The sequence below is a fragment of the Perca flavescens genome, chromosome 5, assembly GCF_004354835.1.
Source record: "Perca flavescens isolate YP-PL-M2 chromosome 5, PFLA_1.0, whole genome shotgun sequence".
NCBI lineage: Eukaryota > Metazoa > Chordata > Actinopteri > Perciformes > Percidae > Perca > Perca flavescens.
In genome coordinates, this window is record NC_041335.1 from 13,954,501 (window position 1) to 13,981,651 (window position 27,151).

Sequence of the window (27,151 nt, forward strand, 5' to 3'; positions counted from 1 at the left end):
CAGGTGCAGCCTACCTGATATAAATAAAATCCATATTTTACATCAATATGTGACAAAAAATGTAATTGGTCTAACCACAACCCCAAACCATCGTTACAGGTTCAAATTGTTAAAATGCCACAAGCACGAACAGAAAAGGTAGACAAAATAAAAACTAGCAAATGGAAAAACTGCACCTAGCAGTGTTGTGTGAGGCTCCAATCATCAGTAGTTAATGTTACAGCTCCACCTGCTGGACATGGAGAGACAAACAGACGGAGGCTCCCTGTGCACACATCACCTCAAGACAAAATAATTGTGAGCGCATTTAGAACTCCACCTACTTTCACGCCTGGTCATCATTAGGAGTTGTAGCAAGTTGTAGCAGTCGCTACTTTTTACTGCTTTTACAAAGATACTAAAATTGTGACATTGGAGTGAGTAAAATGGTTTTCTCATCTTTCACTTATTCCTTTCTCCTCCAAGTCCTGTGATTCTGATCACTTTTGGTGTCACATTTCCACTTTAAAGAGTACATACTGGAGAAGGTTGTGTGTATTGAAGTCATATGAGTGATGTTTAATAGAGAAAATAATTATTTCTTCACGACTATAAATATACTATGGATATATTATGGATCCTGGAGAGGAGATAGTTCACCTCTGTGTTTATGCAGTGGTGTTGTATTAGACGGAGCTCCTCTGTTCTACTCACTGAGACTTTTGCAGTCTTGACTTTCTGACTGACCTGGACCAGCTAACATGTGTCCATGAGCCTGAAGATGAAAATGAAACCACCTATTTCACCACAAGGTCTATTCAGTAGCTGTTGTTGGAGCTTTCTGTCATGTCACAGACTTTCCTCAGAAGCACAGTTGTCTTTCAATTGTAGTTTTACATTGTTTTCTGAACACTTTAAAGACTTGTGTGTGTTGTTTAAACAAGTCGCCGTTAATCGATAAAATCAATTTATCGCCCAGCCCTACAACTTTGTAGTATTTGTTAGTTTTGTATTGCCAGACATCAGTAGGCACTGGCTGCTCAAACTTTATTTAATTATATACTCCCAATCATTCTCCCAAAAAATAAAAAGTGGTGAGGAGCTATTTTCATTATTACTCGCTTAAATTTAATAAGAGCTGTCACACTAAAAACTGACTAAAGGCTGTCACAGAACCTAATGGCATCACATTTGCCTTTTATTGTACATTTTATCAGGGTCTATTGTTAAAAGGGTTTCAGATATGGTGATATTTAATTGCTGCCTCTTACTACCAAGTGGGGGGTTAACATAAAGAGTAATCCGATTTTCAAATATACTCTTAATTCAACTAATAGGTACCAAAGAGTAGCCTACCAGAAAATCTGACAACTCTGAAAATCTTCTTGACAAAAAGGATTAATAGTTTAAATAGATGGCTACAGCCGCCTTATTGTGTTCCTCCGTGCGGCCAACAACAACCGCAGCAGCACTGTGTTGGAGTACTTCATGAGTGCAGTGGCCAAGTATGGATCTCCCCTCGAGGGTACGGACAGACCATGGTGGCGAGAACAACGATGTTTGCCTGCCGATGAATGTCTTTAGAGGTTCTGGTAAAGGCAGTGCCATAAGAGGAACAAGTACACACAATCAACGGATTGAAAGACTCTGGGGTGACATGTGGCGTGGAGTAATCAATGTTCACCATGACCTCTTCAGTTTTCTTGAGAGAGAGGGTATAGTGGACCCTGATAATGAAATGCATCTTTGGGCACTGCACTATGTAGGCTACGTATATTTACCAAGGATCAACAGAGACTTCACGAACCAGTGGAACCACCATGGTCTAAGGACAGAGGGGCACCAGTCCCCCTTGCAAATCTTTGTTCGGGGTTGTTAGACAGATAGCACTGCAGGAGCAATGGGTGCTCCAACAGGAGAGGCTGAAGCTGCAAGGACTGGGGACGCGGCTGCTGCAGGAGAGCCCCCTGATATCAGCTGGCCTGAACGAGTGCAAGTGCCTCAAACACGCTTTACTCTGGACACTGTGATGACTCAACAAGTTGAAGAGCAGTTTGACCCTCTTGGAGGCTGCAGAGTGAAACTTGGGATTGAAATCCTCAGAGATGTCATAACTTAATAAATAAATAATATATATATATATATATATATATATATATATATATATATATATATATATATATATATATATATATATAGTACAGGCCAAAAGTTTGGACACACCTTCTCATTCAATGCGTTTCCTTTTTATTTTCATGACGGCAGGCATCAAAAGTATGGATGAACACATATGGAATTATGTACTTAACAAAAAAGTGAGAAATAACTGAAAACATGTCTTATATTTTAGATTCTTCAAAGTAGCCACCCTTTGCTTTTTTATTAATAAGGGAACAAATTCCACTAATTAACCCTGACAAAGCACACCTGTGAAGTGAAAACCATTTCAGGTGACTACCTCATGAAGCTCATTGAGAGAACACCAAGGGTTTGCAGAGTTATCAAAAAAAGCAAAGGGTGGCTACTTTGAAGAATCTAAAATACAAGACATCTTTTCAGTAATTTCACACATTTTTGTTAAGTACATAATTCCATATGTGTTCATTCATAGTTTTGATGCCTTTAGTGAGAATCTACAATGTAAATAGTCATGAAAATAAAGAAACACATTGAATGAGAAGGTGTGTCCAAACTTTTGGCCTGTACTGTATATATATATATATATATATATATATATATATATATATATATATATATATATATATATATATATATATATATATATATACACACCGAGGGTCATTTTTGCTTGCAACTGACTGTGCCAGTGAAGTGACAGAACAAGCAAATTGTTATTTATTTTCATTTTTTCTCTCTTAAATTTATTTTGGTATATCTTTTATTTGTTTTCTGCAACCAGTCTTATTTGTCAATGTGATGTTTGGCCCCCTTTTTATTGCCTAATCTATTTGCAACCTTTACAAATTTTTCATCGCCTTTTCCTGTTCCAGTTCCAGTTTATAAAGGTATGTTTCAATGTTTGTTAAATGTTTTAGAATAAATATTTTCATATTTTGAGTCGATTTTTTTATTTCCATTTATTTTTAGTATACTTAGGAAATTCAATTGCTAAATCAAAATACTACACATTAAGTCAGCATTGAGATGTGTGTTATTCAGACATATTTACACCTGTGCTAGTAATTTGACCACTCTGTTAACATTTGAACTGACACATTTATGACACAGGAGTCAAGATGATGGGGCATTTGTAAGTATTTTATTCTGCAATAGGACCCAACCATTCAGTTCAGGAAGATAAATAGATGGCTTGCTTCCACCACATCATGAAAATCATGTAGGTTACTTTGTTGGATTCAAAAACTTAAAATTGCAGGCTTTAGTTTGTGCTCATTTTGTAATCTTACAATAAAATAAAATTTGAATTGAAATAAAATACAGATTAAAATGACTGTGTACCTTTTACAATAATGCCACAACAACAATGTCTAACAGTTAAACAAAAACTAGAATGGATTCTTTAGAATAGAATAAATCAGATAATCCCATGCTTTACATGACCATAGTTTATTAGAGAGAATAATTTATAATATATTGTCCTCTGCTGCCAGTGCCACCCTCAAGAATTGAAAGTGATATAACTATAGGCTACTCCACATATTTTAATATACAGCCATTTGTTATTCCAGAATAGAGGCCTGTACTACGAATCAAGATCAACATGCCCTGGATTTCTTTCAGCTACCCGGCTTCACTTAACCTAACAACCGCTGTCCTGCCTGTGTCATGACGCTGGTTAACAACTAGTTCAGACAACTCAGGGTTTCCCAATCCAGCGACACGCGCGTTCTCATAAAAGAGGCGGTGGTTTGCACAGCATGACCAATCGCAAACATCTACCAGAGCCGCATATTTTATATAAGAAGAGCAAATTATAATTCTACATAAATATGAAGAACACAGACACGGTTTTGCAGGCAAAACGCAATACAGTCAGTCGCTGCTTCCTAAAACAGGAAGGAAAGCTGGCAAAAAATAGCCGACGCTGTAGATGCGTAAATCACAACGCTATCGGCAGCCTATCACTTCCTCATCAGTCAGGCACAAGATCTGACCATAATTACACTTGTGCTTTCCATAAACTGCTGTTGCTTTAGCTTATTATTTCAATTGCAACCCTGGCAGTGGTAAGCGACCGTGAGAGCAAATAAAAAATATAAAAACATAATTCAAATTCGATGTCCGCATTAGCAACGCATGGCTCAAGAAGCCGACAAATAGCCTATACGTAATTCCCTCCGCCGAAAATCTTTCCTAACAATACCCATCGGGGAATGTTAACGGGGTTGTCTAACATTTGGTACTCTGGACTGAAGCTTTGCTGCATATTTGTTCTCCTCCATGAATTGATTTGCTGACCTGACTGCAGACTCAGCGGTGTAGACGTCTCTGGTCAGACCCAGAGACCAGGGTAAGGTGCACAGTTCTCAGACGCTATATACATATACAAAAAAAATAGAAAGATAAATACGGTTTGTATACAGAGTGATACGCAGTGTGAAGTAATGATATTGCAAAGTAAATAAATTGCACAGAATTGTCAGCATTATCAAAGTATTAAAAATTAAATATTGCACAGTAGGTGGGTAGAAGAAAGTCTTTGACTGTGACGTCAGTGCATGGACTGTGACGTCAGTGCATGTGTGAGTTCAAAGTGGTTATGGCTTTTGGAAAGAAAGAGTTCTTGAATCTGTTAGTCCTTGTTCTGATGCACCTGTAGTGCCTCCCTGAGGGAAACAGGTCCAACAGATCAAAGCCAGGGTGGGAGCTGTCCTTGGTGATGTTTTCTGCTCTGCTGAGGCAGCGGGAAGTGTAAATGTCCGTCAGGGAGGGGAGAGGGCAGCCAATGATCTTCTGTGCTGCCTTTACTAGTCTAGGTTGGTGCTGTTCCTCCTGAAGTCGACAATGATCTCCTTTGTTTTCTTGTTGTTCAGAGCCAGGGTGTTCTCTGAACACCAGGCTGCCAAGTTCAGGACCTCCTCTCTGTTGGCTGCCTCGTCTCCCTTTGAGATGAGTCCGACCACTGTGGTGTCATCAGCAATCTTGACGATGAGGTTGTTGTTGTTGTGGGTCGGACTGCAGTCGTCGGTGTAGAGACAGTATAGGAGGGGGCTCAGCACACAGCCCTGTCTGGAGCCGGTGCTTAGCGTGCGAGTGGAGGAGAGGTGGGGGCCCAGTCACACCGTCTGGGGCCGATTGGTGAGAAAGTCCTTTATTCAGGCACATGTGAGAGGGGGATTCCGAGAGTGACCAGTTTGGTGATGAGAATGTCCGGGATGATTGTATTGAAAGCTGAGCTGTAATCCACAAAGAGCATCCGGACGTAGCTCTGCTGCTGCTCCAGGTGGCTCAGCGCAGAGTGGATATGTTGAAGAACCAGTCTCTCGAAGCACTTCATGATTACCGGGGTGAGGGCCACAGGACGATAATCAGGCTGCCGATGGGAGACTTCTTTGGCACTGGGATGATTGTGGCTGATTTTAGGCAGGATGGGGTGACTGCCTGGGCCAGGAAGAGGTTGAAGATTCTGGTGAAGATGAGGGCGAGCTGGTGGGCGCACTGAGCACCTTGCCAGGGTACTCTGCGCCGGCAGCCTTCCTGGGGTTCGCTGCCAGGAGCACCCGTCCAACGTTGTGCTCCCTCACAGTGAGTGTGGTGGTGCAGTAACCAGGTGGAGATGGGGGAAGGGCTGGGGCAGATGACTGGTGCTGTTGTGATGTCTCAAAGCGAGTAAAGAAGCAAGTTAGCTCCTCTGCCAGAGGTGCACTCAGGTCACCTGTTGTCGCATCACAGCCTCTGTAGTTTGTGATGTCTTGTATGCCCTGCCACACCTCCCGTGTATTGTTGCTGGACAGGTAGGACTCTATGCTCCTCTTATAATCCTTCTGACTCTCTTAATTCCACTTTTCAGGTTGGCCGAGCAGCCCTGTACAGAGCTCTGTCCCCTGACCTGAATGCAGCGTCGCGGGCTCTGAGGAGTGTAGGGGCATGGCTGGTCTTCCAGGGTTTCTGGTTTGGGAAAACCTGAATGTTTTTGTCCACAGTCCCATTTCCAATACAGAACTTGATGTAGTCCAGTACTGTTCCTGTGAATGTTTCCAACTCCTGGTGTGCAAATAAGTCCCGGTCCGTCTGGCTGAAGCAGTCCTGTAGTTTGGAGAGTGCATTTTCAGGCCAGATTGTAACAGTCTTTATGGTGGGCCTGGCACTGTGTCTGAGGGGGGTGTAGGCTGGGGAGAGCAGGAGAGAGAGATGGTCTGACTGGCCTAAGTGGGGGAGGGGTATGGCTCTGTAAGCGTGCTTAATGTTGGAGTAAATATGATCCAGAGTGTTCTCCCCTCTAGGAGGACACTTATTAAAGTCTCCTGCTGGGTCTCTACTTCCGACGTCCCATAAAACATGAAGTGACAGTGTCTGAAACAAGGTAAAACAACATAATAGCAGTATGTGAGACATGTTTGTATGACAGAGATTACGAATTTACAACAAACACAGTGTTTTTACTAGGGTGTGTGACGTATTAAGAGATTTAAAGGATGATGAGATTCTGTTTTGTTCTTATAGTCAACAAGTTCAAGAGTTATTTGAATACACAAAGAAGTACTTGCTCTTGTGTGTGTGTCACAGCCTGATATATCTTCTTCCTCTGTGTTGCACTGACTGACATCTTCCTTCATTACCATAAACACACACTGTAGTTCATTTTTGACTAAACCCCACATACACTGCCACAGATACTCACTAGAGCACTGAATGTGGATTAATCCACCACTGAAAATGGTCACCAACAAAGTCACTATTTCCTCCTGTTTGTTTGATAACAACTACAAAACTGATAACAACTAGCTGATTAGGAAATACTAATGAAACTATACATTTCTATTTGTAAAGATGTACATCTTCAGTAGGAACCAATGGGCTTATAGCTGAGAGCTACAGACAGGAAGTCAGACAGTATTGAGAGGTGGACTGACATGTTGATGATTTGAGTCTGCAAAGGGGATTGTTACAATAAAAAAGACACACCAGAATTAACCTCCGAGAAAGAAATAACAGAATAATGCCTCACAACAAACTTGATTAAAATACAATGGAGCCACATCAAGGGAAAAAAAATGGAGAAAGATTTTTTATTTATTTTGTATTTCGAAATGGCGAGAATAAAGTCAACATGACGAGAATGAAGTTTAAAAATACTTTTTCGAGAATAAAGTCGAAATGTCGAGAATAAAATCAACATGACGAGGATAAAGTTGAAAATACCATTTTGAGAATAAAGTTGACATGTCGAGAAAAAACTTGATATTTACAAGAGTCAAGTCGGGCTTTTGAGAATAAACCAAACTACTAGCTTTACCTATAGTCTTTTACAAAATGCCTTGTGAAGGCCTATATGAACTCGTGAAATTATACTTCAGAATCGGTTTTAATAACGCATAATTAGCGCATAAACACAGTATGGTGATAAGTATTAGAACACACAAACTTGGAAGAGGTGGCTGTATTCCTGCAAACTGAAATAGCTTGTAATGGACGGATGCAAGGGTATCGATGGTTACACCTACGCGCAATACAGAGAGGATATGATGTATCACAAAACACAATAAGACAATTGATCAAATTGTTTGATTCTGAAGGAGTGGAGCTCAGGCGAGTGCAGCACTCCAAGGATGTAACCCATATCTAAGATGTTGCCTACATGGCAGCTGGCAGGGCGGACAGTCGCTCTAATGTGATTAAAGGTCCCATGGCATGAAAATGTCACTTTATGAGGTTTTTTAACATTAATATGAGTTCCCCCAGCCTGCCTATGGTCCCCCAGTGGCTAGAAATGGTGATAGGTGTAAACCGAGCCCTGGGTATCCTGCTCTACCTTTGAGAAAATGAAAGCTCAGATGGGCCGATCTGGAATCTCCTCCTTATGAGGTCATAAGGAGCAAGGTTACCTCCCCTTTCTCTGCTTTGCATGCCCAGAGAATTTAGCCCACCCATGAGAGAGAGAGAGACATCATGGTTTGCAAACAAGCAAAGTGGCAGTTGGTCAAGGCCACACCCCCACCCTGCACCTTGCCCCTCCCTCCCCCCCCCCCGAAATGGTATTTCGACTTTATTCTCGTCATGTTGACTTAATTCTAGACATTTCAACTTTATTTTCGAAATGGTATTTCGACTTTATTCTCGTCAAGTTGACTTTATTCTCAACATTTCAACTTTATTTTCGAAATGGTATTTCGACTTTATTCTCGTCATGTTGACTTAATTCTAGACATTTCGACTTTATTCTCGAAATGCAAAATAAATAAAAAATCTTCCTCCTTAATTTTTTTCCCTTTGATGTGGCCCTAATGCTCCGTCATATTAAAACAACAGGAAGAAATGATAAAAATAATCACACATCTATAGTAGATGGAGTTTACTAAATACCTTTGAACTCGGTGAAGACGCTCTTGACCTCCACCTGCTCTCCCTCTCTCCTCTTCATGCTCCTGTGAAACTCCGGCATCATGACTGTCTGGAAGATCAGGATCTTTACGCTGCAAACAAACCTCGGGTGCTTCTTCCTCACAAAGTCCACCACCCCATCCACCATGGCGTCTGCCACCGCCGACGGGTTGGCCCCTCCCTGACCTAACGGGCAGACAAGGGCCGGTGATGATGATGATGATGATGATGATGAGAGGATTGGCAAAGTCTGTAAAACTTGATGGAGTACACACTACAGACAAACAGTCTAAAGTCCTGCTTCTTTTACTTTTAATACTTTAAGTACATTTTGGTGATAATACTTCTGTACTTTGACTTTGACAAGACAATATATTACTTTAAATTGGTAATGGAGTACTTATAAGTACATCATGGTATTGGTACTTTTACTTCAGTAAAGAGAGTAGAAGAGTACTTCTTCTGCCACTGACATTAGGATTCATCCTTTTGGGATCATGAATGTCCACAGTACAGTACAATAACAGTTGCTTAATTTTAATATTTGATGGTTGATGTGACACAAACTCTGTGCAGATAGAATGTACTGTACCTGCATCACATCACATCAAATGTATCTACTGTCAGCTTTAATACAGCGAGGTGAGTGAATATCAATAGTGAAATTAAAGACTGTAAATCCAAACAACATGGCTGCCCAGGAAACTGAGAAGACTTCTCTTTGAAATAGTAAAAGTAAAAGCTTCAAATAATAACTGATGTGTATACTGTATAGTTTCTGCTTGCACAGACCTGTTCCCAGGGCCGGGAAGGAGACAGAGCTGAGCTTGTTCTCCTCGCAGAACTTCAGCACTGTGTAAACCACATCCTTAATATTTGCAGGATCATTCTTGCCGACAACGTGGATAATGTGTGTGCTGGGCAGCTGGCCGGCCGACGTCAGGATGAACGGAACGGGCTGGTAATTTGGAGAATTTACTACAGAGAGGAACCAAACAACACTCATTACACAGCCTGGTAAAACCATCAGGATAGCAAACCTTTGTGCACGTAAAACTAGTAAATAAGCTAGCAGAGAAGTTGAAATTAACGGGGATGAATTTTACAAATATTTAACTAGGCCTATACTTATATAGTTAAAACAGTTACCTAAAATGTATGAATAAACAAATTAAACAACTAAAAGTAATAGATGAATAATAAAGGATAATAAACTTGGCCAAACCAACCTAAACATTGAGAATTACTTTGCATTTGTAGTGTTACTTAACTCCACCTTAAAATGAATTCAAATAAACACATTTGAAACATTGTGTAGCATTTGAACTCATCTGAGAGGTGCATCAGACAAAAAAGTTTGAGTTTTGCATTAACACAAATAATACTGCTCTCTATCAGCAGAAGAACAGTTGTACTGGGACGTTCCCAGGTGTGACTGGGCTGAACTGTGTGAATGTAAAGCACGGAGATGCTGTAAAAAGAGCAAACCGTGTAAATAAAGGATAAATTCCAGCTCCATACCAATCTGTGAGCATTCCAGCTCAACTGTTAGTCCAGCGCTGTCCAAGATCGCCTTCGACACTCCTGGGGTATTATAGAAGAAGAGTAAGAGTAATGAATGATTCTGTTTTTTATTTTTTTTATTGATTTATATGTGAGAGAGACTCAGAGACAGAGACTCAAAACATCCTTTGTTTGGTTTTATTTGTGGTCAATGTAATGTTATCGCTGTGTGATATTTACAGTTTTTAAAGTGAGACAATGTAACTTCTGTTTTGCATTGCATTTAATACATTATATATTCAAAAGGTCCCCACTGCATTACCACACAGTGAAAAGAAAAGAAGACATGATGTTGACTGATGGATTATTTCTGCAAGTTTCAAGTCAATTTTCATTTAACTTAACTGAAACTAAAGACAGCCTGGTAAGGAAGGTAATACTTTGAAAAAAAGAAAAAGATTGTGTCATTTGGAAAAAGGTGATGTCAGTGATGTAAAATTAAAATTGTATGTTTTTAAAATAGGATGGTCCTTTATTAAATGTTCTACAAGGTTTGTTCGTTAAGACCAACAAGATGACGAGGAGAAATAAAGAGTCACCTGATCTTAGGGTAAAGGTTTGATTGGAAGAGTTGATGATGACATCACAGGCCTCCTTGGTGATGTCGCCAGATGACACCTCGAGGGTGAGCTGACCCATCTGCATACGATACACACCGAGGGAGGGGGACGACACTTGACCGAAGGAGGCTGACAGACAGACACAAACAGACAGACAGACAGACACACACACACACACACACACACACACACACACACACATCACAGCTTTCTTAGCTTTTATATATATATATATATATATATATATATATATATATATATATATATATATATATATATATATATATATATATATATATATATATATATTTGTGATCAGAACATTTAGAGTTAAACACTGAACTGCCCAAACTGGTTTGAGCCAGGTAATCTGGAGGCTCAAAATGTTGTTCTGTCTCTAAAATCATCAAATTAATTACATTCACAGGTTGACGTCTAAAATAGGCCTAATCAATAATTTAACCCTACTGATAGGTAATATCATGTTCATGCACATGACAGAAACAGTGGTGGTCTTGGGACAATACCAAACAATATTTTATGGATCACGGTCAGTCTTGACATAGTATCACGAGACTCAACAGGGAGCCAGTTGAGGTCAACAAATTGTGACCTACCTATATGAGACCTATGACCTAAGTTCAGAATTACTCTTATTCATTTATTCTGTTCTGTTTGCAGCCTCCCTTTAAGTTGGATTGTTAGGCCTTCAAACCATGACGTACATGCAAATTCAAAATTATTTAAAATTAAGGTGTTGGCTAAAATGATCATTGTTGACCAATCTAGAAATTTTAAATTTCTGGCTAAAAACTTTTTGAGCCCGTTGACTTAACTCTGAAACTTGTTGTCCATATTCCTGCCATCCAAGTTGTTTTCTAGGATGCAACTTTGGTATTTTACTGACGCTGTTGCACTGATCACAACATTATTCAAAATGACCCTAAATTCCGAGCATCTGTTCAATCTGTATTTTGAACCGAAAAAAATTGCCTCTGTCTTACCAAAATGTAGGGACAGCATATTGTCAATCAGCCAGTTTGTCAAGGCCTCAAGTTTGGCAATCAGTCTGTCATGATTCACCGTATCAAATGTCTTTTGAAGATCCAATAACACCATTCTGCAGAGATTTCCATTAACTATTACCCTGCGTATGATGTCGGATAAATAGAGCAGGCATGATTCGGTAGAATGTGACTTCCTGAAACCGGATTGGAATTTAAACATGACTTTTTTTTATTCATGTATTCATTAAATTGCTCATTTACAACTTTTCTAATTTTTTTTGAGACTGTGCACAAACTAGAGACCGGTCTGTAGTCACCAGGATTGTAGCTGTTTCCTTTTTTAAAAAAGGAAACTACCTTGGCCCTCTTGAGGTCATTGGGGAAAACACAAGATTCAACTGACAGGTTAAAAATATGGGAGATGTAAGGGGCTATTTGGGCAACGGCATCTCGTAAAAACTGAGGGCATAACCCATCTAACCCAGGGCCCTTAGAACAGTCTAACTGTAAGAGCTTTTTTTCCATCTCCCCTACTTCAACCTTCCATAAGGAAGTGCTCCAAGTTCATTATAGAATGATTTCACCCTATCAATGCTAAATAACCCAGAGGAAGGAAGATTTGAGACCAGCTGTTCTGCTATAGAAGTGAAGTAAGTATTAAAATGATTAGCAACCTCTTTCTTATTGAAATTCAGGACACCCTTAATTTTTAGTCCTGTGCTTCTTGGTTTCTTAGCATTTGTTTTAGCAGCCCCCAATTCATTTAAGGTCTTTAACTTTTTTGGGTTATCTTTATTATTTAATATATCATTCTTACAGTGGGTTGATTTTGCATCTCTAATAAGTTCCTGGGTCTTATTTCTTGTTTGCTTATATAAAATGAAATCATCATGATTTTTAGTTCTATGAAAAGTTTTAAGTGCTTTTTCCCTGGTTTTAATAGCATAATGTATAACTTTGTCAAACCACGCAGTAGAACGCTGTTTAACTCTGATCCGTCTAAGAAGGGTCACCTTGTTGATGATTTTTAAAAATCTGTCTTTAAACTGTGACCATGCTATGTTAACACATGAACAATTTACCACAGGGGACCAATCCACCTCATCAACCAGCCTCTTGAAAGTTTCCTGGGAGTAATGTTTAAATGATCTGGATAGTACAGTCTTGTGAGAGTAAACATTTAGTTATATTATGATCACTTTTTCCAAAAGTAATAGTACCCTTTTGAGATATTTTAGTTTTGTTTGAAACTAAGATCAGATCAATAATACCCTCACAAGTCTTGATTATTGTTTTACCAGCTGTTCAAGACCAAAAGAGTGACACAGGTTCTCCAGCATTTTGCCGAAAGGATAAGCACAGCCCAACACAATTGTGTTATATCCCCCGTTAATATCAGCTCAGAGCTCTCTTTGTCTGATAAATTCAAAAGAACCTTTTCTAATTTGTCATAGAAAGTAGCATGGTCTGACAGTCTGTAGCAAGCCCCCAATAAAATGGGATTGTTATTTGGTAAACATATGTCCATCCAAGCAATCTCTAAATCACTAGCAATGTCATCTCTACAGTTAAAAGCCACATCTGAACGCACATATACACAAACCCCGCCCCCTTTTCTATATAGATCCTTCCTAACTATACAGTAATTATTAATGGCAATTTCCTCATCGCTTATAGTTTCCCTACCTCAGATTGTTTTACCAGTTGTCTAATTTCCTCAATTTAAGGTGGCAGACTTCTAACATTAAGATGTAGGAAATGTAAACCTTTCTTACTAAAAGTTGATTTAAAGTCCGATTTAAAGTCCGTGACCTTGTCCTCCGGCATCTGGCCATCCGCTGTCTCGTTGTTAGAAGATGCTGTCATGTGCATGTTGTCATGGTGATCACTATTCCGGGGCATATTCGCACCGGAGATAGGAGATGGGTCTGGACAAAATATCAGATGAGCTTCAATCAGGAGGACTCACAGACCTGAGACCAGCTCTGTGTAATATGGGGACAGTGAGAGAAGACAGTCTGGTATCCAGACTATAAGTGTAACTTGACCTACCAGTTGTTGCACTTGCCATGATGTCACTGTGCTGGAAACATCAGAGACTAATTCATCTGGAAAGAAGAATAGATACAATTGAGGTTCTCTTGCGCTCTTATTCACTGACACAGCCACCCACTCAGACAGCCATAGTTGAGTAATGAATAATAGTCCAGTTAATATCTATGTCATCAACTGTCCTGCAACATGTCAACATCACAATCATCATCAGACAAGAATAAATCATTAACATACAGTAAGGGCCTCATTACAAAAAAACCCAGCTTGTCCTATCTTAATTTAAATTCCAAAGATTCCTATCTTCCTCTTACAGAATGTGCGCTTCACCCCTCCTACAGTTTAGTTTCCCTTTCCTTATTATTTGCTTTGAGCTGTTGAACCTGAGGAGGCGGGCCAACTAATACTACAGAATCATGGGTGTTTTATGGATGGCTTTGTTTGCAGTGCATTTAATTGCTAGATAATTTAGCTCATCTCTATGGGTTAATAGAGACGTATGATCCCACCTTACATCCTATAAGCTCGTGACGCATTTTAAGACTTAAACAGTAGAGAAGTGTGCTGAATCGTTTTCACACTCTGTAACCAATAGTTGGAGACTTGAGGCATCGAGGGATTGGAGACCTCTGCAGCCTACAGCCAAATCTACAAGCAAACTGGCTTTAAACTGGACTGGACAGTGAGTTTTTTTTATTGAACTTTCAACCTGCGTTTAAAATCTGTTCCCTTGTATTTTAGTTCATAATAAATTAAGTTGTTTAAATTGTAATCTCTAACTGCATGTTATATTGGGTCAGCACAACTCCCCAGTACAAATTGTTGGATTTTTAGCTGAAGTCACACTCCACATTCGTGACATCCTGTCCAAAACATGTTTGCAAACTCATAAAACCGCTTTCGTGTCATTACAAGATTTAATTTAGAAATATGAACTCGTACTGAATGCTATAAAGTTAATTGTTCCTTTATAAGTAGTTCTTAACTCTGAACGACATTATAACTTTAATGAGTTCTGCCTGACCCTATTCTTCTTACTGCAGTTTAACGTAAGCTCTTCCATAAAGTTTGTCTCAGAAATCCCAGTCTCAGAGTCTTGGACACCACTACAAATGGATTGTTTTAGATTACATTAGCCCTGACTGAAACAAACCATAATTAATCGATAATACATAATTACTACGTCACATTATTATACAATTATTTTAATTATTTCTGCTTTTATCTCAGTCTGTGTGAAGGTGTAATATTCTGTTTAATGTGTGAGTGAACAGAAAGCATGTTTCTAGCTCAGTCAGTCACTGTGATAATACAACTTGTCTAATTAGAACTTACATGTCTTAACCAGAACTGAACAGATAACACAACTCATTTGTAGCCTTGTACTGTCAAATCAGCTAATCAACTACACAGAACACCAACAGTATTTTGTTTATTTTGTTTTAGTTGAATAAGTTGCTGCAACATCAGTCTAAGGCTTTATATATAAGAGCAGGTAAAAAGAAGCAACTTTTCCCAGCAGTCACTGAAAGTCGGACTGTGTGTGTGTGTGTGTGTGTGTGTGTGTGTGTGTGTGTGTGTGTGTGTGTGTGTGTGTGTGTGTGAGTGTGAGTGAATTTATCGTTTCACATCAAAAAAAAGGAACACCATCAGTTTAATAGCGGACTGTTTGGTCTGTATTTTCACCTCAAACACCTGAACAAAGTGACTGCCTGTCTGGGTGACAGGTGTTTCTGTCTGTCAGTATTTAATGTGTGGACTGAAATCTATTTCCAGCTCAGTTAGTGAAGTTTCTGTGATAATAACAAGCTTTACTGATCTATCTGATCTGAATAGCCAACACTGACATGAGGACGATTAATGATCATTATTAAAATATGTGTTAGAGTTGAGCTCACTCACCTGCGGAGGTTCTTGCTGCAAAAGTGAAAGTAAAGAAGGATCGAGAGCAGAAAACAAAGAATAAGTCAGATGTCACATGATGCAGGCTTCAATAGGCCTGTTTTAAAAAAGACAAAGGTTGTTTTTTTTTAAATATGAAATGCTAATTGGGAGGTTTTTTTATATAAACTTTACTATTTTGATTAAGTGTTGCAAATAATCCCAATACTTACGTTTCTATATCTAAAATAACTTTATTTTAAATATATGAAAGAAATTTAGACCTTACACTTTTTTCAGCTTCATTTCTGTGATGTAAAGCTCAACTGATATACAGTACACACAGTAGGTTTTCTTCATATTTAATAGACCTATATGAAATATCTGAATTGTGCTGGAAACAGACCAAATACTTTCTATTTTGTTCTTCCTAAGAAGTCTCTGCCTCTATTACCACTTCCTTCCTCAGTGTCTCCTGTGCAGGCCGAAACTAAACGGAGCTGTTCTGTTGCATCAGCTCATCTGTGTGAAGAGTCAGTTTGACACTGAACTACAGGGAAAGACTTTATTCATCTTTTATAATGATTAACAAAGAACACAAAGATCCAATACAGAACATGCGATTATAGATTCATCTGAATGATGTCTTACAGTAAGTTGATGTAATAAGTTACTGTATATAATATCCATTCTTGTCATATGTAACAAATAAAAAACATCAAGCCACTCATCATTTTGATTAATCTGATGAGCAGTTTAAATGATATTCATGTTTGTTTAATATCAAAAACAAGCTTATTATCAAGTTCCACATGCATTATATCATCATGGTATTTTATGCATAACAATAAACATAGTAAGAGAAAATGAAAAAGATAAAAAGCAAGTATTTTAAAAGTCCAGAAGAATAGAACATTGACAATAAAATGTGAAAAAATTTAAAAAAATAAAATAAAATATGTACAATATATTTGCTTTAAAAATGAAAGAGTCGTTCTAATGATCAAGCATAGCTCCCAGCTGTTGAAGTATTTTTTTATACTGAACTGTTAAAATAAAATCTATAAATAAGTAGGCTACACAAACAATTTGGAAAATCGCAGAATAGGTTATTACTCCCAACAAAACATTGCAGAAGAAGACCACACATCATTACTCCTGTTGGCTTCTCCAAACCGCGGGCACGCCGACCGCCATCTACTGACTATGGAGAAGTACCTCAAAAAACCCACTTCAAAAGATCCAAACTACCGAGTTCTGAAGAGGCAGCAGATGTATAACCATTTTATTAATATGGGTTTATACATACACGTCATGCTGCCATCAGATGGCTGCAGGGATTCAATGAACTCAAACAGTTTTTCATACAGTAACAGCTGCTGTGGACAACACATACTGCAAGAATTACTCATATCGACCCTTGTGTTGTCTTTGGGTCAAATTTGACCCGTTTTCAAAGTTTCTTTATCAGAAATATGTTCTGCCATTTAAAAATAATAAAATAGTTTCAAAACAGTTTCCTGACTAAACATTGACATATACTCATCTGATCTTCACTATAGTGAAAATAATTCATAATTTCTGCCTATTGTACTCCAAAATGAGGTATAATTTCATGTACAGTAAATGTGGTTTATTGACCATAAATAAAAGTGTAAAACTATTGGTAATCTTATTCATATTTTTAGATGGCTAGGAGGTATACAATAGAATTGGGTGATACTATACTTTATGCTTTCTAAAAAGGCAAAACAGACCGGGAGTTCATTTTGTTGGAGGATAACAAGTTCATGGTCTATGGAAGGAGTTATAGGACTGATTGACCAGGTTTTCTGCTTTTGAACGTTAATGTTTGATGCCAATTCAAACATATATTCTTATTGGAGAATGATTAATGAAAACAGTTTATTGTAAGCATTATTTCCATCATTACTGCACATTTGCTGCACGTTTTTAACCAGTGCCTAGTCTGTGACCACTCTCACTCATGTGCCTGTTTAATGTTCTCTATCCTAGAACATTGTAAACTGAATTATATATTTACAGCCAGTTTGCATATTGACTTGACAAGCTTTATATGAAGATATTGAGTAAATCTAAAAAACAAAAACAAAAAAAACAAAGGTTCTGATAAATAATCAAGGAAGCAAACCTTTACCTCCATCGTCCAATTATGTTCATATATTGAGACACCTTGGAGTCTGATATCCCACATTATACCATTGTTCACTGAGTAAAGGAGAAAATAGGCTGTGTTCACGAACCAAAAGTATTGGACACATTCAAATGGTGAGCTGATGATGGTGCTGTAGATAAAACGTTAGTGGATCACCAAAGTCCAGCGGTGTCCCCTAAAAATTACATCCCCATACAGCTAAATTGCATTCTCAATTACATGTTGGATTACATTCGTTTTTGACATTCACAAATTCTATTCTAACCAGAAGTCCGGGTTGGATGGATTGGTTATACAAACAGACTGCTGTTAGTGTCCCGTGTGAAATCAAAATGTCAACATTTATTGGCAATCTACCCAAAACTTGTTGAGGTGTTTCAGTCTGGACAGATGGAAGATGGACAGATCCCATCCCTAGAGCCAAGCCACTAGCATGGCTACAAAATAAAATGCCTTATAAGATGGGACACCAATGTGGTTCATCTATTCCTTTCAAAAGTTCCTGTATCATGTCACTTATTTGGTTTTCATGTGTTTTCTGCAGGTTTTCCTTATCCTTCAGATTTCTCACCACCCTCATTTCTTGTTCTTGTTTTTTCAGCAAGTCACGGATTCTTTTAACATTTCCTCTTTTTTTGGTGAAACACTTCACTAAGTTAGTGATTTCTCCTTGATGTTTTTTCTTCATTTGTTCCTTACTCTGAGCTGAAAGGGCCTGTAAGATGTCATATTGTTCATCTTTGGCTTTCATTTGTTCCTCGCGCTCTTTCAACTCCTTCATGCATTTCTCTCCGAATTTATTGAATTCCTCCGCTTTTTTTCTGGCTTCTTCTTCATATTCCTCCTTTATATGCACCAGACTATTCTCGTAGTTTTCCTGCAATTCCTTTCGCTCTTTTTCCTCCTGTTCTCGTCTGATTCTATCCTCTTCTTTTCTGTTGTTTTCATATTTTTCTTTTTCCTGCTCGATTATTGCATGTTCTTCCTGTTGCCTCTGCTTATATTCCTGATCTCTTTTTTCCCACCACTCTTTCCATTCCTTTTCCCAAGCCTCTTGTTTGTCCTTCATCTCTTCTGTTTTCTGCCCCAGCTTTCTGTCAGTGGTTTCCTTTGATTTGAATTCTTGTTTTATGTTTTCCTCCATAACTTCAAGTTTTCGTTCCCAGTCCTGTCGCTGTAATCCTTCCTGTATTTTCTTCACCTGGTCTTCTTCATCTATCCTTCCTTCTTCTTTCTTTCTTTCTTCAAGCTCCTTGTTGATGTATTCCTCATGTTGTTTTTCTCTCAGTTTTCTCTCCTGTTCAATTTCTGCTCTCTGTTCTTCCATTCTTTTTTTCATTGCTTCCATTTCTTCTTCATATTTTCTTCCCAGTTCCTCCCTCTCTCTCTGCATCTCTTCTTCCTTTTCCTTAAGGATCTTCTCCACTTCTTTCTGTATAGCTGCCTCGGCCTCTTGCAACATATCATTGGTGTAACAGCTGCCTCCATTTTCCTTCACCATGGTGTCAATCTTGGTTATCAGCTCACTGACTTGTGTCTGGTTTTGTTCATCATAGTTATTGAACACATGGTATCTTCCTCCACAGTCAGCGATCAGTTTCTCAAAGGAATCACATCCTTTCGCAATGTACTCATCAATGGAGACTTTGTCATGTTCCAGTGAATCTCCTCCAGTTAAAAGAATGATGGTGAACTTTTTAGCATTCTTGCCAAAGCCATTCTCGATACGTTGCAATGTCTCCTTTTCCTCTGGTGTGAGTCTCCCAATTTCTAACACCACCAGGAAGACATGAGGTCCTGGAGCCAGAAGACTGATGCATTTCACCATCTCCTCATCAACCTCTTCATGGGACAAAGTTGTGTCGAACAGACCAGGAGTGTCGACCACAGCGACAGGACGACCGTTCACTACGGTCTCTGCTTTCTGACAACGTTTGGTGACTGATGTTTGGCTTGTTTCAGCTTTGAACTCCTTTCTTCCTAGAATGGTGTTTCCTGTAGAGCTCTTTCCACAGCCGGTCTTGCCTATCAGCACAATCCTGAGACACTCTGGCCTCTGCTTCTCATCATCACCTGGGGAATAAGAAGAACTGGAGTTATTACAACTGAAATGCACTACCGTATCCCTGCCGGTACAACTAAATGACTCTGGTAGTTGACCATTTGACTGTGGTATCATTTCATCACAGGTCGATTTATAACAAAGAGTGGCAGTCTTGAATGCTAAAAACAGACTGTTATTTATATAGCTAAAGTTAGCTAAATTATCATAGTCCTAACTTTATAGATGTATTGTAACTAAACCATAATAATAATATAAAATTTCATATATATAGGCTATATAGCCTTTTTCATAACACGGGTACAAAGTGAGGCGACTCAACTTTTCTTGTACTAGTGTTTCCTCCCCCTTTCTATCTCTTTTTTTGCTGTCTGCCTCACACAGACTCATATTAGATAAGACCATCTTTTTGACATTGATTCTTGGCAACCAGTCAATAGACCCAATGCCCAATGTTGGGCACAGGGTACAGGAAGTGTATTAAGTAACTTTTTACTTATCTACTATCTTAAAAAGGTAATAATCACACACAAAAAAAACCCCTATCCAGATAAATCGCGCCATCCGGAGAGAGTGAATTTGATTGTGGTTGGATGAGAAGTATAAACATATACCATTCTGACACCATATTGGTTTGTACACGATCCATCGCACCTGCACATGACACAAATCACGTCACACTCCAGCAAGGAAATAGCAGACATATGTAGCCTAGTACGAATATGTGGGGTGGCCTAAGCTTTTGTCCTTAATGGCATTTTTTCCCCCTTACATTACTTTTCTTTTATACTTTAAGTAGTTTTGGAACCAGTACTTTTACACTTTTACTTGAGTTGATACTTCAACTTCAAGTCTTTTCAATCCCTAGTATATATACTTCTACTTGAGTAATGAATATGAATACTATTGACACATCTGCTCTTGCCCCTATTACCGAGTATCGCTGCTGTGATTGGGTTTTGAAACTACATACTTATCCACATTGGTCTGGCCTGTCAAAACAGAGAGCAGAGATGACTACACACACCCTCACACAAATGAGCTATATGTCTGGTTAGAAAAGAGCAGAGGAGCAGAATCACTTGTTGACTGGTGCAGAGAAATGTGCTTCTGATGTGAACAGGCAGGCTGCTGCTGTGTGCTGCTTGCCTGAGAATTGATTGATTAATCGCAGTGCTTCAGCAGCTAGTGTAAACCGTTACTAAGAAAGTCTTACAGCCCAACAATTCCAAAGACAATTACGTGACCATGACAAAAATACACTTTCAAGTCTAGTGTGATGTCTACATTACTTAGACATGGGAAAGTCATTAACATACTCACGTGTGATGTTGCTCTTTTTCAGCGTCTGAAGTTCAGCGTGTTGCATGTTGATACGTTTCTCTTGTTGTATGATTTTTTCTATTTGGGCATGTGCAAATGTTTCTGTTGTATAGCCATATGGTATGTCCACACCATCCAACATCTCTGCAATCTGCTGCTGGTCCTTGATGTTGAGAACAACACATCTTCTTCCATAGCTCTGACGGAGCTCCTGGATGTCCTTGTTTTCCCTTGGAAAAACATCTGGAGCTGTAGGATCTGACTCCACAGTGAACAGAATCATGGTGAAGTGATTGACTCGAGAGCTGAAAGTGTTCTGGATGGTCTGTAACTCTCCCTTGTCTTCATCAGTGAGGGGGCCCACAGGTAGGACCAGGATGAAGGCATGGACACCCTCAGGATCACAGAGGGAGATACACCTGAATGATTCCTCCATCACTTCCTCCTGACCTTCTCCATACAAGGCAGGCAGCTCCACCAGGGACACCCGACGTCCACACACCTCTCCCTGATGTTTAACACACTCTGATGGGTTGGAGACTGAATGAAGCTCTGTCTGTCCTAAAATGGCCTTGGCTGCTGAAGTCTTCCCTGCTCCTCTCCTCCCACACAGAACCAGGTTTAAAGCTGGTCTGATGTGTCCAGATGTTGGTCTGATGGTCTCTTCAGTGAAGGTGAGGAAGGTCCCTTTGTTTTCATGCACGATGTTCTCAATATTCTCCATTAACAATGTGCGGTCAATTGTTAACATGCTGCAGTGTCTGTCGCCACAGCCTTTAAGGAGCTGATTCACAGTGAAACTAGTTTCTTTCCCCTCATGTGTGGTAATGACCATTGAGTGTTGAAAGGCATCTTGATCAAACAAACTCGGGATGAACTCCAGTGTTTGTCTGTTCTCCTCAGTGAACTCAGAAGGATTTACTAACAGCAGCAGGACATTTGGTCCAGGGAGGCAGAGACTGATGGTCCTTTTCATCTCTTCTCTGACTGCTTCCACATGCAGACTGAAGATGTCTGGAGTTTTCACTACTGTTAGAAAATGTCCATTCCACTCTCCACAGATGGCCACACCATGTTTAAGTGGGGTATGTTTCTGGAAATCAAAGTCTTGGCTACCAAGGATTAAGTTGCCGAGTGTTGTCTTTGAATCTTCACTTTTTCCCAACATCACAATCCTGAGTCCACATGCTGTAATATGACATAAATATTGATTCAGTGTTTTACAAACAACAAGAAATTAATGAACCAAGCTGACTTCAAAAAATTGCTGTGAAATTTAAAATGAACTTTCACTTTTAAGTTAACCCACCACTGATAAGTTTCAGCTAGATCCAATTCCAGTTTAAGTTTGTCATTTCAATCTTCAGGACTTTCTGAACAAAATGGAAAGTCTGGGCTGCGATTGCGTCCACACGGCTCTCACCTCTGATGTCACATTCAAACATGGACATGGCTGAGCACAAATGAGTGCTAGCCGCGCTAATGGTGCTAACAGCGCTGTGCTACCAACGGCAGCATTGCTGACAAAGCTAATAGTGTTATTGGGGGTTAGCTCACACTCACCAAGGCAACCTGACTTCCGAGACCAACGGTGGCAGGCAGTGGTAGTTCTAGGGCAAGGGTGGCGTGTCAGTGCCCCAGTAATATTAGGCATTGACCCCCCCCCCAGCCAGGTTGTTATCAGTGGTAACCTCACTATGTTCAGCTTGTAATTGTTTTTTTTAGAATGATTACATTGACACAATATGATTTCGCTGAAACTCTAACAATCATATCAAATAATTACCCAGCTCTAGTTTTACATATTTTATGTGATGCAATTTGAGGGTTCTTGCTAAGTTTTAGAGCAGCTTAATGTGTCAGCATTATACATTTAGTTTTATATGGTTATTTGCTAAACATTTATCACATTCTTAGTGATTGTGAACCTCGAGATTAAAGAGAAAATGTTTACTTATGGCATGTTATAAACTGGATGGAACAGTCTTTACTTACTTTGGTTCATTGTGCTTTCCACTGCTGAAGGGTTGTGTGATGTGTTTGGTGTGAACCCTGGGAAAGAAAAAAACACACCAGTTAAAACATAAAATTCATCTTTGTGCACAGTACATGGTGAAGATCATTTGTAATAAATTCACTTAGGCCTACAGCTGGTTACAGTTTCCACCAAAGATTTCCACTCTACAAAAAGATCAACACCATTAAATTGAATATGTTTCAATTTAATGTTCTAACTTAATCAAGACTCAGTTGTGTTTGTCACACATTTAGCACTTACCAGGAGGTTTTACAGAGTCCAAGTCAGCAATGGACGTTTCCTGTTTTATCAGACTCCGATGATCACCATGCAAAGCAATCTTTGCGTCTTTAAATGAATCACACCTCAAATGTCCTCCATTGTTACTTATAATTTGATCCAAGTATGTTAACAGCTCTGAAAGTTCAAGGCTCTTCTGCCTCATGTATCTATATCTACATTTGCTGATCATGTCTTTTAAGGGTAGATTTTGTGCATATTTTGACATGAAACCTGAACTCTCCTCTCTGGGTGGTGATATCCGCACCAATGAATGATCAAATGACCGATCACTGAAGAGTTTCAGGACTCTGCAGAGTCCCAGTTTGTCTTTCTCAGTGAAGTCTTCAGGCTGTAAAACCAGCAGGAACACATGAGGGCCAGGATCAGAGTGTTTCACACAGTTTTCTACATGTTTTCTTAGTTTGTCTTCAGAGATGTTTGGGAGCAGCAGATCTGGAGTGTTAATGACAACAATTTTTTTCTCTTCAATTTGTCCACTGACTTTCAGAAAGACTGGTTCTTCCTCAGTGTTGAACACAGTCTCTCCCAGTATGATGTTCCCCACTGAACTCCTCTCAGACCAGCTGTTCCCCAGCAGAACAATCCTCAGCTCAGACACTGAAACGAAAACAGGAAATTAGGAAGCATGACTAACATTTTTAATAATCCAATAGAATATGATCCAATGGATTTACAACTATAAAGAAATTCACAGTTTCCCAAGTTAGACTCAGAGAGGATCTGTCTGCTATCAAGAACTTAAAAATTCACCACTGATGTTGCAAATCATCACATAATTTAGGGCCAGCCTCTCAGATAGGAAGGAATCCTATTTCTAGGATCATTCTTAAATGTGGTTTAGATACCTTGATTTAGTTTAGTCTTAAAGGATAGCAAAACGTTGTTTAAAGTCTATTTCAATACAACACCCACATGTCATATGTAAATTTAAAGAGTTGTTGGTGTGTGTAATTATTCCACTTAGTTAGACTTAAGAGTGTCTATCTTTGTCCTGGCAGTCACATTTAGATTTATCACTGGTTGTTTTGTCCTGGCGGCAACAAACCTACATGCAATTACCAGGATGTACAGCTCAACAAGAGAACAGCCTGCTGCATACCGTACATAAGGTGAAATTTAGTGCTAATAAGACTGTCATTTTGAAAGATACCCACTTGACTTGCGTGGGATAACTTGCATTTATATATAGAACGAGGATTGTGGATTTGTCCCCTTATTTCTTACAGTGTAGTCATGTTAGGAAGGAGGTCACTTTACAGCCAGGATGGGCAGGAGAAATAATCACACTGCCAATAACTCTGTCAACTAAGGGTGTAGGTTTGCTTTGAAAGGCATAGGTAGTATAAAAAAAAATCTATGCTATGCTCTGGTACTGCCAATCTGCTGGCTGCGCCCTCACTATAAAAGGGGGCCTAGCTTAACATAGTCAAGATGACTCATTACAGTTCTTGCTCCTTAAGGGTGGAATGAGCTCACTATTGACATCATTACAGCAGAAATACTACCCATCTTTCATTGCAGTCTAAAAACACTCATCTGTTCAGACTGCACCTCGGCCCATAAAAAACACCCTCACTCTATCTGTTATCGTTTCTAAAAGTAGCACTTGAGGTAGATCCGCATATTTAATGAAGATGATACTTGCATGATTCTTGCGTTTTTTGGGGTTGTACTCACGGTTGAATGCATTTGTTGTAAGTTGCTTTGGATAAAAGCGTCAGTTAAATAAATGTAACGTAATAAACGTAAACGTAATGTATGCCAATCCTGTTTAAAATCATTGATTCCTTAATACAAAAGCGATACTTTCTGATAACTACAAACTTCACTGCAATGAGCACGGTGCTTCTTTTGACCAAACATTTTATTTGGAAAGCACTTTTCTTGACCAAATGCTCCAGATAATAAAAAGAAAAACATCAGGCATAAAAGCCTGTAACATTGCAGGAACAGACAGTGGCAGGCAATATTCCCAAGGTGTTGTTAAAAGCATGCAGCAACCCTTATTGTTCCCATGAATATTTTTTAACAGTTTATTAATTTGTACACATTGATTTCAAACTTTAGCACACAATTTATGAATTTGTGTGCTTGGATTTTTTACATTGATATTTTTGACCATCAGGGGCCTTTGTACTATTGCGATCTGTCTAACTGTTGAATCCAATCTGACATTGGTCAGTTAATGGAGAATGGAGAAAACAAGCAAACTTTTAGAGCCTGAATGCACACCAGAAAACAGACTCAAACCGGTCACAGCATTGATTTTATTTATTTTGATTTTATCGATTATAAAACATAGACATAGTTCAGTTTGTCTTTTCAAGTGTGTAATATGTGGACAAAGACCGAAGACAGTGTGTTATCCAGACTAACAAAGTCTTGACTAAACTCACCTGGTGGTGCAGTTGCCATGATGTCACTTCACTGGAAACATTAGAGACCAATTCAACTGGAAACTAACTTTAACCTGAGAACCTAAACAAGAATAAATAGGTTCACTTACTGAGAAGCTTTTATTAAATAGCAATACCATCTGTTTCCATTCATTCAGTCACTTGTGCATTTGTGTTTTTGTTGTTCATGGTTAACATACACATATTTGTACATTCATGTGTAGGCATATAACTCATTTCCTCATAAAACATGCATATGCCCATACTGTATATGACTGACCATTTCAGCTGAGTGTGCTGTTGCCCTTTTCTGAAAAAAGAAGAGAAAGAATGGATGGGTTCAATGGATTGTTATCAAACTATTATGTTATTTTGTTTAAGGTTATTTCCACCGGTACCTAAGGTGTGTTTCAAGTAAGATTCTAGTGTTCATGTTTGGCAGTTTGACTTCAACTGTGATAGTAGATGCTCATTTAAGAATACAGATGACCTTTGTTCAACCTTAGATTACAGTTTGGTTGGGCGAGATATGATCAGTTCAGGGAAAAGGTGGACCTAGGTACATCAAATTAGTTCAGGACAAGGAAGCAAGCAACTAAAAAATAACATGAGAGTAGAGGCACAGCCAGTTAAACAGGTTTCACCCAGTTTCTGTTCTGTCAGACCAACATAAACACATTCCCAACTAATACAATCATTTTACACATCTAAAAGTGGGTGCAAGCTTTGAAGAAACACACGTACCTGTACATGCTAAACTAATGCATAAACCCTAGTTCAAGGTAATATAATGCAACTTAAAGGAACACGCCGACTTATTGGGAATTTAGCTTATTCACTGTAACCCCCAGAGTAAGACAAGTCGATACATACCCTTCTCATCTCCGTGCGTGCTGTAACGCTGCCTGACGGCTCCAGCATTAGCTTAGCCCAGCACAGATCCTGCAGGTAACTGGTTCCAACTAGCCTACTGCTCCGAATTGTGACAAAATAACACCAACATGTTCCTATTTACATGTTGTGATTTGTAGAGTCACAGCGTGTACAAAAAACAACGTAACATGAGACACAGCCATCTTCTAACAGTAAATAAACCTGGAACTATATTCTCAGATAGGCTTGCTGCGAGCATATCACTCCGCCCAAGTACTATATTCTTTCGCCTGAGAATATAGTTCCCGGTTTGTTTACAGTTAGAAGACGGCTGTGTCTAATGTTCCGTTGTTTTTTGTACACGCTGTGACTCTATAAATCACAACATGTAAATAGGAACATGTTGGCGTTATTTTGTCACTTATTCGGAGCAGTA

At 39.0% G+C, this 27,151-nt stretch overlaps 2 protein-coding genes across 2 annotated transcripts; both read right to left on the reverse strand.

The window, feature by feature from the left end:
- Positions 1-6,362: 6,362 nt before the first annotated feature.
- Positions 6,363-10,704, reverse strand: LOC114555435 (protein mono-ADP-ribosyltransferase PARP15). Its single transcript, XM_028577804.1, has 5 exons — positions 10,605-10,704; positions 10,024-10,086; positions 9,295-9,480; positions 8,485-8,688; positions 6,363-6,474 (listed from the first exon to the last, which is right to left on the reverse strand). Exons 1-5 carry the CDS (start codon positions 10,702-10,704, stop codon positions 6,437-6,439), a joined length of 591 nt encoding a protein of 196 aa, XP_028433605.1. The 3' UTR covers positions 6,363-6,436.
- A 7,255-nt stretch (positions 10,705-17,959) lies between these two features.
- On the reverse strand, positions 17,960-25,861 carry LOC114555436 (GTPase IMAP family member 8). Its single transcript, XM_028577805.1, has 5 exons — positions 25,843-25,861; positions 23,657-24,043; positions 23,122-23,178; positions 21,127-22,314; positions 17,960-19,814 (listed from the first exon to the last, which is right to left on the reverse strand). Exons 1-5 carry the CDS (start codon positions 25,859-25,861, stop codon positions 18,196-18,198), a joined length of 3,270 nt encoding a protein of 1,089 aa, XP_028433606.1. The 3' UTR covers positions 17,960-18,195.
- Positions 25,862-27,151: the final 1,290 nt, after the last annotated feature.

Bases quoted from the DNA above. Each gene is read 5' to 3' on its own strand.
- LOC114555435 (XM_028577804.1), bottom strand. From the start codon at position 10,704: ATGGGTCAGCTCACCCTCGAGGTGTCATCTGGCGACATCACCAAGGAG. The intron at 10,087-10,604 runs GTGACTCTTTAT...ATAATACCCCAG, and splicing joins AACCTTTACCCTAAGATCAG to GAGTGTCGAAGGCGATCTTG. The intron at 9,481-10,023 runs GTATGGAGCTGG...TCCTCTCTGTAG, and splicing joins GCTGGAATGCTCACAGATTG to TAAATTCTCCAAATTACCAG.
- LOC114555436 (XM_028577805.1), bottom strand. The intron at 22,315-23,121 runs GTAAGTAAAGAC...GTCATATTACAG, and splicing joins GGAAAGCACAATGAACCAAA to CATGTGGACTCAGGATTGTG. The intron at 19,815-21,126 runs GTGAGTATGTTA...CTTATTCCCCAG, and splicing joins GAAAAAGAGCAACATCACAC to GTGATGATGAGAAGCAGAGG.